The sequence below is a fragment of the Balaenoptera physalus genome (assembly GCF_965194825.1).
Source record: "Balaenoptera physalus genome assembly, chromosome: 18".
NCBI classification, from domain to species: Eukaryota; Metazoa; Chordata; class Mammalia; order Artiodactyla; family Balaenopteridae; genus Balaenoptera; species Balaenoptera physalus.
Window position 1 is genome coordinate 29,352,761 of NC_138899.1, and position 17,504 is coordinate 29,370,264.

The following is a 17,504-nucleotide window of genomic DNA, read 5'->3' on the forward strand; positions in this document are numbered from 1 at the left end:
CAAGATTTTTGAAGTACAAAGTGTGTTATACTCTGATGGATTAGTACGGAACTGTAAGACTAATACATTTAAGAGGCTCTTATAGTTGGGGTAACACTTGTCTACAAAACTGATTTATTACCTTTTTTGCTTCTGTAGCCTTGACCTTCATGTATCCAGTTTGAAAACGGGTGAACTTTCCTTAGAATTTATATTGTTCGAAAGAAATGACCTTTATTTCTCAAAAAAAAAAAAAAGAATAAAAGCCAGTAGAAATAATTTTGTTTCTTGAATTTTTAAAATTTGTATTTTTTGTACCTAGAGCATTAAGATTTCTTGAAATATTAGCTATAGAGTGCTTTTTTCCAGGAATTCCTTAGAGGTTCCCAAAAAAGAATTTTTTAATGTATTACTTATGCCTTTTTAGATGCTGGAGTCTGAAATTCAAGCAATCTGATCACCAGTTCCTCCATCAGAGCAACGTCTTTCATCACATTAACAATATTTTGTCAAAATCAGATGATGGAGACAGTGAGGAGAGTTTCAGCATCAGCATACAGTCTGGCTTTGAAGCTATGAGTCAGGTCAGTCATTTAGCACTGTTAATACTCAACAATGTATTGAAGGAGAAACCGAAAATTACTTCTAAATAATTTGATTCTTACTGCTATTTCTTATCTCATGTCTGTTCGTTTTATTATCATGGGAGATGTCCATTTGAGTGTTATAATTATGTATATTTGTTTCTGGTAGGAATTATGCATTGTAATGTGCTTAAAGGACTTAACCAGCATTGTTGACATAAAAACTTCTAGCCGACCTGCCATGATTGGCAGTTTGACAGATGGTTCCACAGAAACCTTCTGGGAATCAGGAGATGAGGATAAAAACAAAACTAAGAACGTCACCATCAACTGTGTGAAAGGAATCAATGCCCGCTATGTATCTGTTCATGTGGACAATTCCCGAGATCTTGGGGTAAGAAAGGAAACTTAATTTGTGGTTCATTAGTTCTTTTCAGACCTTTATTTATCATGCAGTCTCATTTCTGAGTTTTAGCAAAAAGATTTTCATCTGGAATTCACCAACCAAACTATATTGTTATAGTTCTAAAATAAATCTTAAGTCTAAAAACAGGTTGATATGACTGGGAGCACTGTGGAATACCAATTCTAAGCCAAGGTCTGATTATGAATATACCATGGCTATAGCTAAGCAATATAAATATCTATTCCATGATTTTTTTACCTCCATGCCCCTGTTCAAGCTATTTCCTTGGCCTGGAAGTCCTCTCCTTAAACTCTGCTTTTCATATCCTTCCCAAATCTAAGACCCGATAGACAAATCCTCTCCCAGTACCTCATCTATAAAAATTACTCTTTCTCTCCTCTGGGTTCTTTTTTATATTACTCTGATGTCACTCAATACACTTTGACTTTGATAGTGTAATTAGCTTTCAGTTGTTAATCCTCACCCCCGGCCATCATGAGGGAATTGGGGGAAGTTCCTGGACTAACCTAAGTCATCATACTTAATATTCTCCCTAGCTCTAGCCTGTCTACATGTTTCCACTGAATTGAGCACTCTTCTACAAAAAGCACTGAACAGGAAAAAGCATCCTATTTACTTGAGTGTTCAGAGCCGGAGCCGAGAAAAAAGTAGCACCAGCTACCAAACTCCCACGCTTTTACCCCATTCCTGGGGAAGAATACTTCTTGGGATTTTTTTCCCTCTGAATGGAAGTGGCTTGCTAGCAGATATAGTATTAATAAGTCCCCTTGGGCCATTGCCAAGCTGCTCTGGTCCCATTTGTGTGTTTCCTTTCCCAGGGACAGCCAAAGTGATGGGCTTGGGTCTCCTGTGTGGGGAACGCCAACCACAGAAGTTCAGTGTGCAGTCAGAGCACTCCTTGCCGTCCACGGTCACCCCAGCTTCTGTCCATCAGCTCAGACTGAATAAGGAATAAAGGCCTAGCTAGTATATCACTAGCTTACCTCCTCATGAGACCCAGCAGTCAAATCAAAACATTTTTCTGTCAGGAACTCACTGCTCAGTACAGTGTTATCTTTGATTCATGTTGTAAGCTAGGACACACTTTCCCTCAAAACAATGGTTGCACTCAATTTGACATTTTTGTCTTTTATGAGAGATAATCATGATAATATTCATTTTTAAAAGCCCCAGTATGTATGCTGACATCAGCTTTTCTTTTAGGAAACCTTCTCTAATTTCTATGCATCATTAAGACTTACATACCTCTGTGTCCCCCCAGCCTGCCCACCACACTGCCTTAAACACAGCACTTGTTGATTTGAATTGCGTCAGCCTATAGCACTTAAAGTATGCAACTCTCCGAGGAATTAGTATGTCAGTCTCTTTCTTGATGTGCTTGGCATAAAACTTACTCAGACTTAAGGTCTCTGGCTCTAGTACCAGTGTGACTCTTTTCAGTACTTAAAGGTATTGAATTTCTTTTGATATTTTACTTTGTGTGTTAATGTTCCTTCCCTAGTTTGACAAGGATCTCGAGGGGATAGAACCTATCCCTCTCATATATCCTTCTCAAAGTCCCTAAGGCCGTCTGGGTCCATCATGATGCTCACAAGTATTTGTTGCCTAAGCTACCTGTCTTCCTCCTTTTTACAGCCGGAAACAATGAGAATAATGTGATAAAAATGGGACATGAGTAGCAAGGCAAGTTGCTGAAAGGCTTCATGATAAAGATAGAATTTAAATGATTAGACTTTGGATGAAAAGAGGGAATGCCAACCTCCTCTCTCGGAGCCCATAGAGAAGGGCTGAAATGTGAGATTCAAGACGGAGTTTGTGAGAAAAAGAAAAGACTGGAGTTGTAGGAACTGTCGTTGGTTGGACAGATGGCATGAAGTCAGTTAGGAAGGACCGTAAAAGACAGGCAGAAGACTTGATGTTATATTGATAGGCTGTACGAAATCACTGTCAGTTCTGGAGCCAGGAACATGGCATAGTAACTATTTTGAATTGTTTATTTCAGAATAAAGTTACCTCAATGACCTTCTTAACTGGCAAAGCAGTAGAAGATTTGTGCAGAATAAAGCAGGTAATTAAAACTTTGTCATTAAATGTTTTACTGCCCAGGGAGAAATTTCTTCTTCTCATTCTCCACTGTTGAGTTCTAATTTTGTCATGCCACCCAAGTATTATAGGAAATCGTCTATTTACAAAACACTAAATTGGCAAATGGTCCATGTATAGGAATAGTTACAACCATCTCTGTTCTAAACATCTTACCCATTATTTCCCTAAATTTCTCTAGTGATGAGCAAGTATACCGTGCCTATAGCCCTCCACCCTGACTCCTGCTTCCCTGCATTGATTCAGGGTACCTTAAAATTCATCATAGATCTGATTCACAACTGTCACCTTAATTCACCCACACTTCAGGTTGAAATGTAGGTTGTTGTCCTGTAGGTTGAAAATCTTTCAGTTACAACACTGCGACTATATCCAGGTTGAAAGTCAATTTACAAACCAACTCTAGAAACAAGTTAAGTTCTATTTGGGCATGTGACCGAGATTCTGTATAAACTCACTTACTTGTGAGTGAATAGTGTCAAAAACCATTTTACAGTACACTGAAATTTAATCCTTGAAAAAAAGTTGTATTCTCAATGAAATATACTGAAATAAGTAATGACCAATGTGAATTTACATATTATATAATTTTTCTTCAAAAGTAAAATATATTAAGTAACTGCACAGCAAAAATCCTTCCTTTAAATGTGCTTTCATGTGAAGATGCACAAAACAGGACTTCATTGCTGATCATGTGAGTATTTCTACTTACAGTCAGTGTAGGTACAGTCATGTAAATTGTTTGCAGTGGTTTCACTTATGTAGCTTGTGCTCAGAAGCCATACAGTAAGCAGACCTGCATTTGAATTCTCAACTCCATCGCTTACTAGACGTCTGCCATCTGTGTTAACCTCACTTTCTTCATCTGTAGCTACTATAGTATTGTATTATCCTCACAAGGCTTAAATAAGATAATCAGTGTGAAATAATCTAATAAACGTTTCTCTGGGTACAATTATTTGTTATTTGAGCTTGCTGTTATTAATGCAAAGTCTAGGACAGTGATAAAATAGCAGTACACCTGTATCAGGTTTCTATCCCTTTTCTCCTCTCCTAGGTTGATCTGGATTCCAGGCACATTGGTTGGGTAACAAGTGAACTTCCAGGAGGGGATAATCACATCATCAAAATTGAATTAAAGGGCCCAGAAAATACCCTGAGAGTTCGACAAGTTAAGGTTCTGGGCTGGAAGGATGGCGAAAGCACAAAAATTGCTGGCCAGATTTCAGCCAGTGTGGCCCAGCAAAGGAACTGTGAAGCTGAGACTCTACGAGTGTTCAGACTTATTACATCACAGGTGAGTGTCCTTACTACACATTTTCTAGCACAGGATAAATTGAAATAATATACTACTTCAACAGTAATATCAAGAGGTTAACAAAATATTTTGGAAAGCTTGTTAGAGGTTGCTGGCTACAAACATGGCCCGTTTTTTTCTTCTCATAGCCCTGAATTCTTGTATTTCATTTTGCATTCATCTCCTGAAGAGTAGAGGTGTGCAGTAGGAATAGCCTAGTAGCATAAAGCCCACAGAGCCAGCTACTGAGTCCTCTAGCCTTCTCAGAGGAGGTTCTGCCATTGAGTTGTTCTCATCTCCCTCTCTTCTCCACCAGGTATTTGGAAAGCTCATCTCTGGAGATGCTGAACCCACACCAGAACAAGAGGAAAAAGCACTATTGTCATCACCTGAAGGAGAAGAAAAAGTATACAATGTATTTATTTATATTCTAAAAATATTTATTTCCCTTTTTCACTTTGTTACTTTTGTTCACTGAAATAATCCATGTATTGCTGTGTATTTTAATGTATATGTGATACTAGTTTCTGTATCTTTAACTAAAACTAAAGTTAATAGTTTTTACTTTAATTAGAAAGAAGATGAAGGAACTATCAGAAGATATTCACTTTTTGTTCATGTATGATCTAGCTAGTATTTTAAGTAGCAACAAAATTTGGTCTAAACGTTGGGCTGTTGTGTTCAAATGTTGACATTTGTAAAATCAGCTTCGTCATTGACTGTGATGTGCGCCTTTCTCCATCTTCTCTGTCCTTCACGGTTCAGCTCAAAAATACTGTCTTCTCCATGAGCCTCCTTTATGATTGTTCAGGGGAAATCATAAAGAAGGTCACGGAGAAGACACAAAGTAGTATGTCCTCTGCTAAGCTTCATAGTAATTTCTGTGTCTCTTCTTGTTTTCTCTCTTGTTAGGTTTATTTGTTTACATGTTTTATATCTTCTACTTAATTATACCTTCTTAAAGACAAAGTACATGTCTGGTTTGTCTTTATATCCACCATGGCATAAACACACATGTGTTCAGTAAATTTTTATTGGAATAACCTGTTCTTTATACTGTTCTTGAAATTTCTTCTAAAATACATTTGCCTAACTTATTTGGTCTAAACTAAAGCACTATATCTAAGAGGAGAACCTCATCCATTTTCAAAAAGAGAGTTCAACTCTGACTAGTCTTCATATTCTTGTGTCTTTAGATGCTGTAAATAATCAACTTGTCAGCCCTTTGAAAGATAATTTCAAGGACTTACCTAGGCTAACCCTGTGCCTTCTGATGCAGTAGCATCTAAATCATCCACATTTTTCTGTTTGGGTTCTGTAAAAAAAAAAAAAAAAATGGGATTTCATAAACTCTGGTAATTTTTTTCAGCATCTTTAGGAGATATTTGCATGACTGCAAGACTGAATAACTACTCATTAAATCAGCTGAATTTTAGCAAATGTCAGTTCTTTGCTAAATAACCTTACAAGCTGGTAACAAGCCCTCAAAAAGCTTACCTTCTGTTCTTAGATGTGAACAGTCCATCCCCTCCCTCCCAAAAGCAGATCAACAGGAATACTCTACAGTATATAATCTACTTATTAAATGTGTGAAAAATTGCATGTCAGTTGCATGTCAGGATTTCAGAGTACATTGAGGTTATTGTGCCCTGGAGTGGTCAGAGAAGGCTTCTTGGGGGATATTAGAAGCAGTTAGACCTGAAAGAGAATGGATGACAGTCAGATTAATAGGATGGGAGCAAGGGCGCCTTGAAGAGGCTGGCCTAACTGTAGGAGAGTGTATGCTGAGGCATTAAGATTGAATAGGAAAGGTTATGCTAGTGGTTCAATGCTGGTGAGATAACATAACTTTTAAGGGAATCATTTTATAAGTCAGGTTTTTGAAGTAAAATTTACATACAAAAAATTCACCTTTTTAAACTGCATCGTTTCAAATTTTGACCAATGTATACAGTGGTGAAATCATTACAAGCAAGTTTTAAAACACATCTCTCCCAGAATTTCCCCGTTGTTCCTTTGGATTCAATCCCCTCATCTCATTCCTAGCCCCTGGCAACCACTGAGCTATTTTCTGCCCCTATAGTGTTGCCTTTTCCCAGGTGTTATTTAATGGAACCCCCTGTAGAAAGTAGCCTTTTTATTATTTTTTTTAATATGGTCTTTTTTTTTAACATCTTTATTGGAGTATAATTGCTTTACAATGGTGTGTTAGTTTCTGCTTTATAACAAAGTGAATCAGCTATACGTATACATATATCCCCATATCTCCTCCCTCTTGCGTCTCCCTCCCACCCTCCCTATCCCACCCCTCTAGGTGGTCACAGAGTACCGAGCTGATCTCCCTGTGCTATGCAGCTGCTTCCCACTAGCTATCTATTTTACATTTGGTAGTGTATATATGTCCATGCCACTCCCTCACTTTGTCCCAGCTTACCCTTCCCCCTCCCCATGTCCTCGAGTCCATTCTCTATGTCTGTGTCTTTATTTATTCCTGTCCTGCCCCTAGGTTCTTCAGAACCTTTTTTTTTTTCTTAGATTCCATAAATATGTGTTAGCATACGGTATTTGTTTTTCTCTTTCTGACTGACTTCCCTCTGTATGACAGTCTCTGGGTCCATCCACCTCACTACAAATAACTCAATTTCATGTGTTTGTTGGCAATCTATATCTTCTTTGGAGAAATGTCTATTTAGGTCTTCTGCCCATTTTTGGACTGGGTTGTTTGTTGTTGTTGTTTTTTTTTTTTTTTTTTTGATATTGACCTGCATGAGCTGCTTGTAAATCTTGGAGATAAATCCTTTGTCAGTTGCTTTGTTTGCAAATATTTTCTCCCATTCTGAGGGCCATCTTTTCATCTTGTTTATGGTTTCCTTTGCTGTGCAAAAGCTTTTAAGTTTCATTAGGTCCCATTTGTTTATTTTTGTTTCTATTTCCATTTCTCTAGGAGGTGGGTCAAAAGGATCTTGCTGTGATTTATGTCCTAAGACTGTTCTGCCTATGTTTTCCTCGAAGAGTTTTATAGTGTCTGGCCTTACATTTACGTCTTTAATCCATTTTGAGTGTATTTTTGTGTATGGTGTTAGGGAGTGTTCTAATTTCATTCTTTTACCTGTAGCTGTCCAGTTTTCCCAGCACCACTTATTGAAGAGGCTGTCTTTTCTCCGTTTTATATTCTTGCCTCCTTTATCAAAGATAAGGTGACCATATGTGCGTGTGTTTACCTCTGGGCTTTCTGTCCTGTTCCATTGATCTATATTTCTGTTTTTGTGCAAGTACCATACTGTCTTGATTACTGTAGCTTTGTAGTAGAGTCTGAAGTCCGAGAGCCTGATTCCTCCAGCTCCGTTTTTCTTTTTCAATATTGCTTTGGCTATTCGGGGTCTTTTGTGTTTCCATACAAATTGTGAAATTTTTTGTTCTAGTTCTGTGAAAAATTCTGTTGGTAGTTTGATAGGGATTGTATTGAATCTGTGGATTCCTTTGGGTAGTATACTCATTTGCACAATGTTGATTCTTCCAATCCAAGAACATGGTATATCTCTCCATCTGTTGGTGTCCTCTTTAATTTCTTTCATCAGTGTCTTAGTTTTCTGCATACAAGTCTTTTGTCTCCTTAGATAGCTTTATTCCTAGGTATTTTCATTCTTTTCGTTGCAGTGGTAAATGGGAGTGTTTCCTTAATTTCTCTTTCAGATTTTTCATCATTAGTGTATAGGAATGCAAGAGATTTCTGTGCATTAATTTTGTATCCTGCTACTTTACCAAATTCATTGATCAGCTCTAGCAGTTTTCTGGTAACATCTTTAGGATTCTCTATGTATAGTATCATGTCATCTGCAAATAGTGACAGTTTTACTTCTTTTCCGATTTCGATTCCTTTTATTTCTTTTTTGTCTCCAATTGCTGTAGCTAAAACTTCCAAAACTCTGTTGAATAATAGTGGTGAGAGTGGGCCACCTTGTCTTGTTCCTGATCTTAGTGGAAATGGTTTTAGTTTTTCACCATTGAGAACGATGTTGGCTGTGGGTTTGTCATATATGGCCTTTATTATGTTGAGGTAAGTTCCCTCTATGCCTACTTTCTGGAGGGTTTTTATCATAAATCAGTGTTGAATTTTGTCAAAAGCCTTTTCTGCGTCTATTGAGATGATCATATGGTTTTTATCCTTCAGCTGGTTGATATGGTGTATCACACTGATTGATTTGCGTATATTGAAGAATCCTTGCATTCCTGGGATGAACCCCACTTGGTCATGATGTATGATCCTTTTAAGATGCTGTTGGATTCTGTTTGCTAGTATTTTGTTGAGGATTTGTGCATCTATGTTCATCATTGATATTGGCCTGTCGTTTTCTTTTTTTGTGACATCTTTGTCTGGTTTTGGTATCAGGGTGATGGTGGCCTCGTAGAATGAGTTTGGGAGTGTTCCTCCCTCTGCTATATTTTCGAAGAGTTTGAGAAGGATAGGTGTTAGCTCTTCTCTACATGTTTGATAGAATTCGCCTGTGAAGAAGCCATCTGGTCCTGGGCTTTTGTTTGTTGGTAGACTTTTAATCACAGTTTCAATTTCAGTGCTTGTGATTGGTCTGTTTATATTTTCTATTTCTTCCTGGTTCAGTCTTGGAAGGTTGTACTTTTCTAAGAATTTGTCCATTTCTTCCAAGTTGTCCATTTTATTGGCATATGGTTGCTTGTAGTAATCGCTCATGATCCTTTGTATTTCTGCAGTGTCTGTTGTAACTTCTCCTTTTTCATTTCTAATTCTATTGATTTGAGTTTTCTCCCTTTTTTTCTTGATGAGTCTGGCTAATGGTTTATCAATTTTGTTTATCTTCTCAAAGAACCAGCTTTTAGTTTTATTGATCTTTGCTATTGTTTCCTTCATTTCCTTTTCGTTTATTTATGATCTGATCTTTATGATTTCTCTCCTTCTGCTAATTTTGGGGTTCTTTTGTTCTTTCTGTAACTGCTTTAGGTGTAAGGTTAGGTTGTTTATTTGAGATGTTTCTTGTTTCTTGAGGTAGGATTGTATTGCTATAAACTTCCCTCTTAAACTGCTTTTGCTGCATCCCATAGATTTTGGGTCATCATGTTTTCATTGTCATTTGTTTTTAGGTATTTTTTGATTTCCCCTTTGATTTCTTCAGTGATCTGTCGGTTATTTAGTAGCGTGTTGTTTAGCCTCCATGTGTTTGTATTTTTTACAGATTTTTTTCCTGTAATTGATATCTGGTTTCATACCATTGTGGTCAGAAAAGATAATTGATACGATTTCAGTTTTCTTAAATTTACCAAGGCTTGATTTGTGACCCAAGATATGATCTATCCTGGAGAGTGTCCATGAGCACTTGAGAAGAAAGTGTATTCTGTTGTTTTTGGATGGAATATCCTATAAGTATCAATTAAGTCCTTCTTGTTTAATGTATCATTTAAAGCTTGTGTTTCCTCATTTATTTTCATTTTGGGTGATCTGTCCATTGGTGAAAGTGGGGTGTTAAAGTCCCCTACTATGATTGTGTTACTGTCGATTTCCCCTTTTATGGCTGTTAGCATTTGCCTTATGTATTGAGGTGCTCCTGTGCTGGGTGCCTAAATATTTACAATTGTTATGTCTTCTTCTTGGGTTGATCCCTTGATTATTGTGTAGTGTCCTTCTCTGTCTCTTGTGATAGTTTTTATTTTAAAGTCTATTTTGTCTGATATGAGAATTCCTACCCCTGCTTTCTTTTGATTTCCGTTTACATGGAATATCTTTTTCCATCCCCTCACTTTCAGTCTGTATGTGTCCCTAGGTCTGAAGTGGGTCTCTTGTAGACAGCATATATATGGGTCTTGTTTTTCTATCCATTCAGCCAGTCTATATGTTTTGGTTGGAGCACTTAATCCATTTACATTTAAGGTAGTTATCGATACGTATGTTCCTATTACCATTTTCTTAGTTGTTTTGGGTTTTTTATTGTAGGTCTTTTCCTTCTCTTGTGTTTCCTTCCTAGAGAAGTTCCTTTAGCATTTGTTGTAAAGCTGGTTTGGTGGTGCTGAATTCTCTTAGCTTTTGCTTGTCTGTAAAGGTTTTAATTTCTCCATCGAATCTGAATGAGATCCTTGCTGGGGAGAATAATCTTGGTTGTAGGTTTTTCCCTTTCATCACTTTAAATATGTCCTGCCACTCCCTTCTGGCTTGCAGAGTTTCTGCCGAAAGATCAGCTGTTCAGCTTATGGGGATTCCCTTGTATGTTATTTGTTGTTTTTCCCTTGCTGCTTTCAATATTTTTTCTTTGTATTTAATTTTTGATAGGTTGATTAATATGTGTCTTGGCGTGTTTCTCCTTGGATTTATCCTGTATGGGACTGTCTGCACTTCCTGGACTTGATTGACTATTTCCTTTCCCATATTAGGGAAGTTTTCAACTATAATCTCTTCAAATATTTTCTCAGTCCCTTTCTTTTTCTTTTCTTCTGGGACCCCTATAATTCGAACGTTTGTGTGTTTAATGTTGTCCCAGAGGTCTCTGAGACTGTCCTCAGTTCTCTTCATTTTTTTTTTTTATTCTGTTCTGAGATAGTTTTTAATTTTGATAAAGTCCAGTTTATCTATTTTTTTAAATGACTCATGATTTTTGTGTCTTATCTAATTAAGGTAACAAAGATTTTCTCCTGTTTTCTTCTAGAAACCTTAGAACTTTGGTTCTTTTATTTAGAACTATGTACATTTCAAGTTTTTCTGTACAGTATGAGCTAAGGGTTGAGGTTCATTTTTTTGGCATGTAGATGTTCAATTCTTCTACTACCATTTGATGAAAAGACTATTCTTTATCAATAATCAATTCACTATAAGTGTATAGGTCTCTTTCTGAACCCTATTCTGTTTCATTAATCTACACGTATATTCTTACACCAGCATCAGGCTGTCTTGATTACTGTAGCTTTATAGAGAATCATGAGATAAGATTCCAATCAAGTTCTTTTTCGAAGTTGTTTTGGCTATTCCAAGTCCCTTTCCATTTCCATAGAAAGCTTAAAATCAGATTGTCACTTTCTTCCTCCCCAACAAATAAATAAATAAATAAATAAGAAAGAAAGAAAGAAACCTACTGGAATATTGATTGGAATTGCACCAACGTGCTAAGTCGGTTTGGGGAGAATTGACCTCTTAATATTGAGTGTTCCTGTCCGTGAATATGATACTTATTTAGATCTGTCCATTTATTTAGATCTTCTTTAATTTCTGCCAGCAGTGTTTTATAGTTCAGTTCTGTGTACCTGTCTTACACATTTTATTAAATTGATCCCTAAACATTTCATGGTTTTGATGCTATTGTAAATGATATTTTTAATTTCACTTTCCAGTTATTCATTTCTAGTATATAAAAATACAATTGACTTTTTGTATTAAAACTATATCCTATGGTCTCCTTAAATTCACTTATTAGTTCTGGAAGCTTTTTTGTAGTATCTTTGGGATTTTCTTCATAGATAATCATGTAGTCTTCAAAGAAAGTCAGTTTTACTTCTTCCTTTCCAATCTTATGTTATTGCACTGGCTAAGACCTTCAGTACCATGTCGAATAAAAGTAGTGAGATTAGTCTTCCTTTTCTAGATCGTAAAAAGAAAGTATTCAGTCTTTCACCATAGATTTTTTGTAACTGCTCTTAATCAGTTTGAGGAGGTTCCTTCTGTTTCTAGTTTACTGAGAATTTTTATCAGAATGGATTTCTTATGTATTTTTCTTTTTTCATTTTCTTTTATTAAGTAAAATAATCCATATATTGCTATGTATGTTAATGGATATGCTGTATTGCTTATATGCAGTTTATTTTTCTTTAATAAAAAAGGTTAACTAGAGGCCTGATAGCTGAATGGCACAGTGTTTCTTTTTGGGGTGATAAAAATGCTCTAAAATTGACTGTGGTGATGGTTGCACTGATTTGTGCATGTATAATGTATAAACCATTGAACTGTACACTTTAAATGAATGAATAGTATGGTATGTCAAAAAAAGCAAAGTGAATTATGAAAGAAGTTAAAAGTCCGTACTATCTAAAAGGAATTCATTTGTTAATGTATAATCTACTAGTATTTTAAGTAGCAAAAAAAAAATTTATTCTACAAATTTACTTTCCTTAGTAGATACAGGGATATTGCAGTTACCCATTTTTTTTTGAGTGAGCTTTGGTAGTTCTGTCTTCCAAGTAATTTGCCCATTTCATCTAAGTTGCTGAATTTATTGGCATAAGTTGTTCATAATATACTCTTACTATCCTTAGACTCTGTAGTGATGTATCTTCTTTTATTATATCTTTCCAACTGTTTGCTCTGGATTTGATTCGTTCTTTTTCTGGTTTCCTAAGGTCCTAATATGATGACTCGAGACCTTTCTTTTCTCATATAAGTAATGCTGTAATCTTCTTCTAAGCACTGCTTTAGTGTCACACATTTGGGTGCATTGTTTTTTTCATTTCATTAAATTCAAAATATTTTCTGACTTCTATTTTGATTTCTTCCTTGACCCCTGGGTAATTAATTTCTAAATATTTGGGAGATTTCCTGATAACTTTGTATTACTGATTTCTAGTTTAATTCTATCACAGTAAAAAATATATATAAACTTCGTATAATTTCATCCCTTTTAAAACTGTTAAGACCTGAATTCTGGCTCATAGTATGGTATAGTTTAGTGAATGTCCATGTACACTGGAAACGAATATGAACCCTGCTGCTGTTCTGTGAAGGGTTCTATAAATATTGATTAATTCTGTTGGCTGATAGTTTTGTTCAGGTCTGTAAGAACCTTGCTGATTTTTGTTTCTTTGCTCATTTTCTTGTTCTATCAGGTACAGAAAGAATTTTGAAGTGTCCAACTATATGGATTTGTCTATTTAGATTTTAGTTCACCTGGCTGCCCATCTCAGCTCTCTGATGGGCACCCAAAAAGTTATGGTTTTGTAGATTATCAGCTTTTCTCATTGTTAAGGTGGGAGTGACATTCTCTTGTGGCTTTCTCTATCCTAAGAAAAGTGAAACCAAGAGTTATTTTTAATTCTAATACAAGGGTGGTTTGCCTCAGTTTTCTTACTTGTAAAATAGGCAGAACATCAGATCTTACCTTATGGGGTTTTTGTGAGGATTAAATAAGATTGTGTATTTATATGTTTGCATATTTATCCACCACTTGAGAGAGTGCCATACACATGCTAAGCACTATAAAACTTCAACCTTCAGTTTTCTTCTTATGATATGCTTCTTTGTTTACTGTTGGTGTTGGAGTAGCTTTATTTAAGGCCACCGTTATCAGAGAGTTTTCTTAACCAAATGTCATTTTCCTGAGTTTCTCTTCTAAGAACCAAATGTAGGATATGAACTAATAATGTTCAGAGTTCAGAAATAGATTCAATCAAAATGACACAGATTGACTAGATTAAAGAAATCCATGATGTATACTTCTTAAATTCAGAAATTTTGTCCTTTTTATAGCCACCTTAGCCAACAGTGATTTCTTCAAACTTTTTATCCTTTGTCCTAGTATTACAGATCTCCATTTAAAATAAATTCACCTTGTAAAAATACCTGCATAATTATTTCTCAAGATGCTTCAAAATGTCAAATATACAAATTTTATTGAAAGAGCCCGCTTCCTTTTTTTCCTTTTTGCTGTATAAAGGCAACTTCAGATGCTGACCTGAAAGAACATATGGTTGGAATCATATTCAGCAGGAGTAAACTGACTAACCTACAAAAACAGGTTGGTTAACAACCATTTCATTGTCTTCATCAGTTTTTGTTTGTTTGTTTTTAGGGTGTAAAGCATTTTCCAAAATTTATGGAGGCTTTTCCGTGCTGACTCTTTGATAGGTCCTGCAGAATGTGTCTGCCTTTTTCTAGAGAGGAAGGAGTATATTGGCATACCTGCATCACTTGAAAGATTTTGTTATGAATGTTAACTTTCTTACCTTGCTGCTCTTTGTTTTTCTCATTTTCAGGTGGCTTGTTTCATTTTGGTGTCAAGTACCCAGCTATATCAGATTTCATTTGCATTTCCTGTGTTCCTTTCCCCCCTGTTTTTTTTGTTTGTTGGTTGATTTTTTAAATATTATTTTGCTGAGCAATTATAATGTTAACTAAACCAGTGTTAATATTTTTAACAGGAGATGGGGGAGTAGCACTAGATCACTCATATATAATGGGGGTTCATTTAGGGGTGCCTAAATAACAAAATTAGCCCTTCTGAAGTCAAATAAAATATTGACTTTTGAATTAGGTTTTAAATTGGCCATTATTTTAACTTTCAACACCGTTAAATCTTTTAAATAAATCACATAAATTTATGTGTGCTTTATCTTTTTAACAGCATTTTATTGAATCTTAGAAGCTACCAATTGTAAAATGTGCTGTTATTTTATGTATCGCTAAAAAAATTTGCTGCCAATTAAATTATGAATTGCATCAATTATAAAGCTCATTATGAATAGAAATGTTAGCATGTGGGGGAAATGTGCCTTAGAAGTGATTAAATATGGTGATTTGTTTTCATTTCATGTCTTAAACCACAGGCAGGGGAATTGGTAACTAGTATATAATTTGTTTCTATACTAGTTGATTTAAATACTCAGATTTTTAATCATGGTTTGCCTAGTTTTCCTTAATTGTTTTTAAGATGAGTTAAGAGAATGGTATGATGGACAATTAACTGGGAGGAAGAGTATTAAATTGAGTATCAACTAATATTCTTGTTTTTTTTTTTTTTTTAACTAGGCCTTACAAATAACGTTTTTACATTTTCTTTATGTTGCCCTCAAATAGGTGTGTGCTCACATCGTCCAGGCTATTCGCATGGAAGCCACCAGAGTTCGTGAAGAATGGGAACACGCCATATCAAGCAAAGAAAACGCCAATTCGCAGCCCAGCGATGAAGATGCCTCCTCCGACGCCTACTGCTTTGAGCTGCTCTCCATGGTGTTAGCCTTGAGCGGCTCCAACGTGGGCCGGCAGTATCTGGCCCAGCAGCTGACTCTGCTCCAGGACCTCTTTTCACTGCTCCACACCGCCTCTCCACGTGTCCAGAGACAGGTGACTGACTGATCACATCAGTTACCTGTAGGCTTATTTTGTTACTTGAAACATTGTTAAAAATTACTCTAGCAAAGGGAATCAGGGGTTTTTGTTTGGTTTTTTTTTTTTTTTTTTTTGGTTATGTTTTGGTTTTTTGGATTGTATTTTAACCCCATGTTTTTCTTTTTGACTCATTATAATGAGAATATGGAAGAACAAAATATGTTCCATTTTAGTAATGTGTTATTGTGATAAAAGAGTATTCTGCTACTGAATATCTTATTCATGAGGTATATAATTTATATAATGACCAAGTAAGAGACATGCTTTTTTTTTCTTGCTGCCCTGGAGTGGTAGTTACCACTTGAGAAATTAAATCATGTTTAAATCATTTCTCTGTCCTTCTCAAAGCTTTTGAAGTCATAGAACAGCAGCTAGACTCATTAAAAAAGATGAAAACTTTAAAACACTGATCTTTTTTTTAAATTTTTATTTCATATTGGTGTATAGTTGATTAACAATGTTGTGTTAATTTCAGGTGTACAACAAAGTGATTCAGTTATACATATATATGTATCTATTCTTTTTCAAGTTCTTTTCCCATTTAGATTATTATAGAATATTGAGGAGAGTTCCCTGTGCTGTACAGTAGGTTCTTGTTGGTTATCTGTTTTAAATATAGCAGTGTGTATATGTCAATCCCAAATCTTTAAATAGGATTCTTTTATTTTTTGTACCAGGTGACCTCCTTACTAAGACGAGTTTTGCCTGAAGTCACCCCTAATCGTCTGGCCAGCATTATAGGAGTGAAATCCCTCCCCCCAGCAGATATCAGTGATATTATTCATTCAACAGAGAAAGGAGATTGGAATAAACTAGGTATCTTGGACATGTTTCTAGGATGCATTGCCAAAGCACTCACAGTACAGCTAAAAGCCAAAGGAACCACCATCACAGGAACAGCTGGTACCTCCGTGGGCAAAGGAGTTACAACAGTTACCCTTCCAATGATTTTCAATTCCAGGTTGGTCATTGCATATGTTTTGGTACAAAAATAGAACAGAGTAAGCTACTGTTTGAAGAATTCAGACCTTTCAAATTCCATCTTGTTTGCTTATTTACCAGAAATAGAAGCCATAAATGACTGGCCCATGTATGAAAGAGAATGCTGTGTATAATAAAAGTGCCTTTTCAAATTAGGGAGGAGGAACTTCCCAGGTGGTCCAGTGGTTAAGACTCCGCCTTCCAGTGCATGGGGCGTGGGTTCTATCCCTGGTCTGGGAACTAAGATCCCACATGCTGTGCAGCACAGCCAAAAATTTTTTTTTAATTTTTTTAAAAATTAGTGGGGAAAGGAAAATCTGCTGATTATATGATGTTAGAGTACTTCCCAAATACAAAAGAAAAAAGAAAACAAACTGTAGGCCCTCACACCATTACAAAATAAACTTGAGATCAATTAAAGGTTTGTATACTTCTGTTTTTACACTCTAGTGGGACAAATTATAGAAGAATATTTTTGTAATCTTCAATTTGGGAAGACGTCCTTAAATAAAACACAGAACCCAAAAGTAACAGGGGAAAAAGCTCAGAGATTTGGCTACATAAAAGTGAAAATTAACTGATAGACAATACTTTTAAAATACAAACAACTGACTTGGAAAAAAATATTTAAAACTTATATAGTAGGCAATGAATTATTAGTCATAATATTAGAAGAATGACTATAAATCAATGAAAAAAAAAGACAAACAACCAATACAAAAATAAATGCCAAGAGTAGTCACTTCAGAGAAGAAAAGTTACAAATGCCAATAAGTAAATGAAAAGATACCTCACTGGTATTCAGAGAAATGTAGATTAAAACAACAGTAAAATATCTTTGCATTGGCATAATTATGAAGAAACAGACATCTAATGTAAATTGCCATAACCTTTTTGGATGTCAGTTTGATAACATATCACTATATTTAAAATATGCATATCCTTTGACCTACCAATTCTACTTCTGTAGAACTGTTTCTCTCAAACATGTTCATACATGTGCAGAAGGATATATATACAGGG

General features: G+C 35.7%; 1 protein-coding gene across 13 annotated transcripts in view; it reads left to right on the top strand.

Annotated features, from left to right (window-relative positions):
• Window positions 1-17,504, top strand: part of MYCBP2 (MYC binding protein 2) — a 270,723-nt gene that overhangs the window by 236,006 nt on the left and 17,213 nt on the right. For 11 of the 13 annotated variants that reach the window (XM_082434738.1, XM_082434745.1, XM_082434748.1 and 8 more), the window contains 8 exons: window positions 407-563; window positions 733-957; window positions 2,993-3,058; window positions 4,151-4,390; window positions 4,707-4,805; window positions 14,050-14,130; window positions 15,189-15,455; window positions 16,178-16,461. In XM_082434738.1, coding sequence (XP_082290864.1) covers window positions 407-563; window positions 733-957; window positions 2,993-3,058; window positions 4,151-4,390; window positions 4,707-4,805; window positions 14,050-14,130; window positions 15,189-15,455; window positions 16,178-16,461 — 1,419 coding nt within the window. The remainder of the gene's footprint in view (window positions 1-406; window positions 564-732; window positions 958-2,992; window positions 3,059-4,150; window positions 4,391-4,706; window positions 4,806-14,049; window positions 14,131-15,188; window positions 15,456-16,177; window positions 16,462-17,504) is intronic. The other 2 variants (XM_082434743.1, XM_082434742.1) reach the window with 1 other exon arrangement.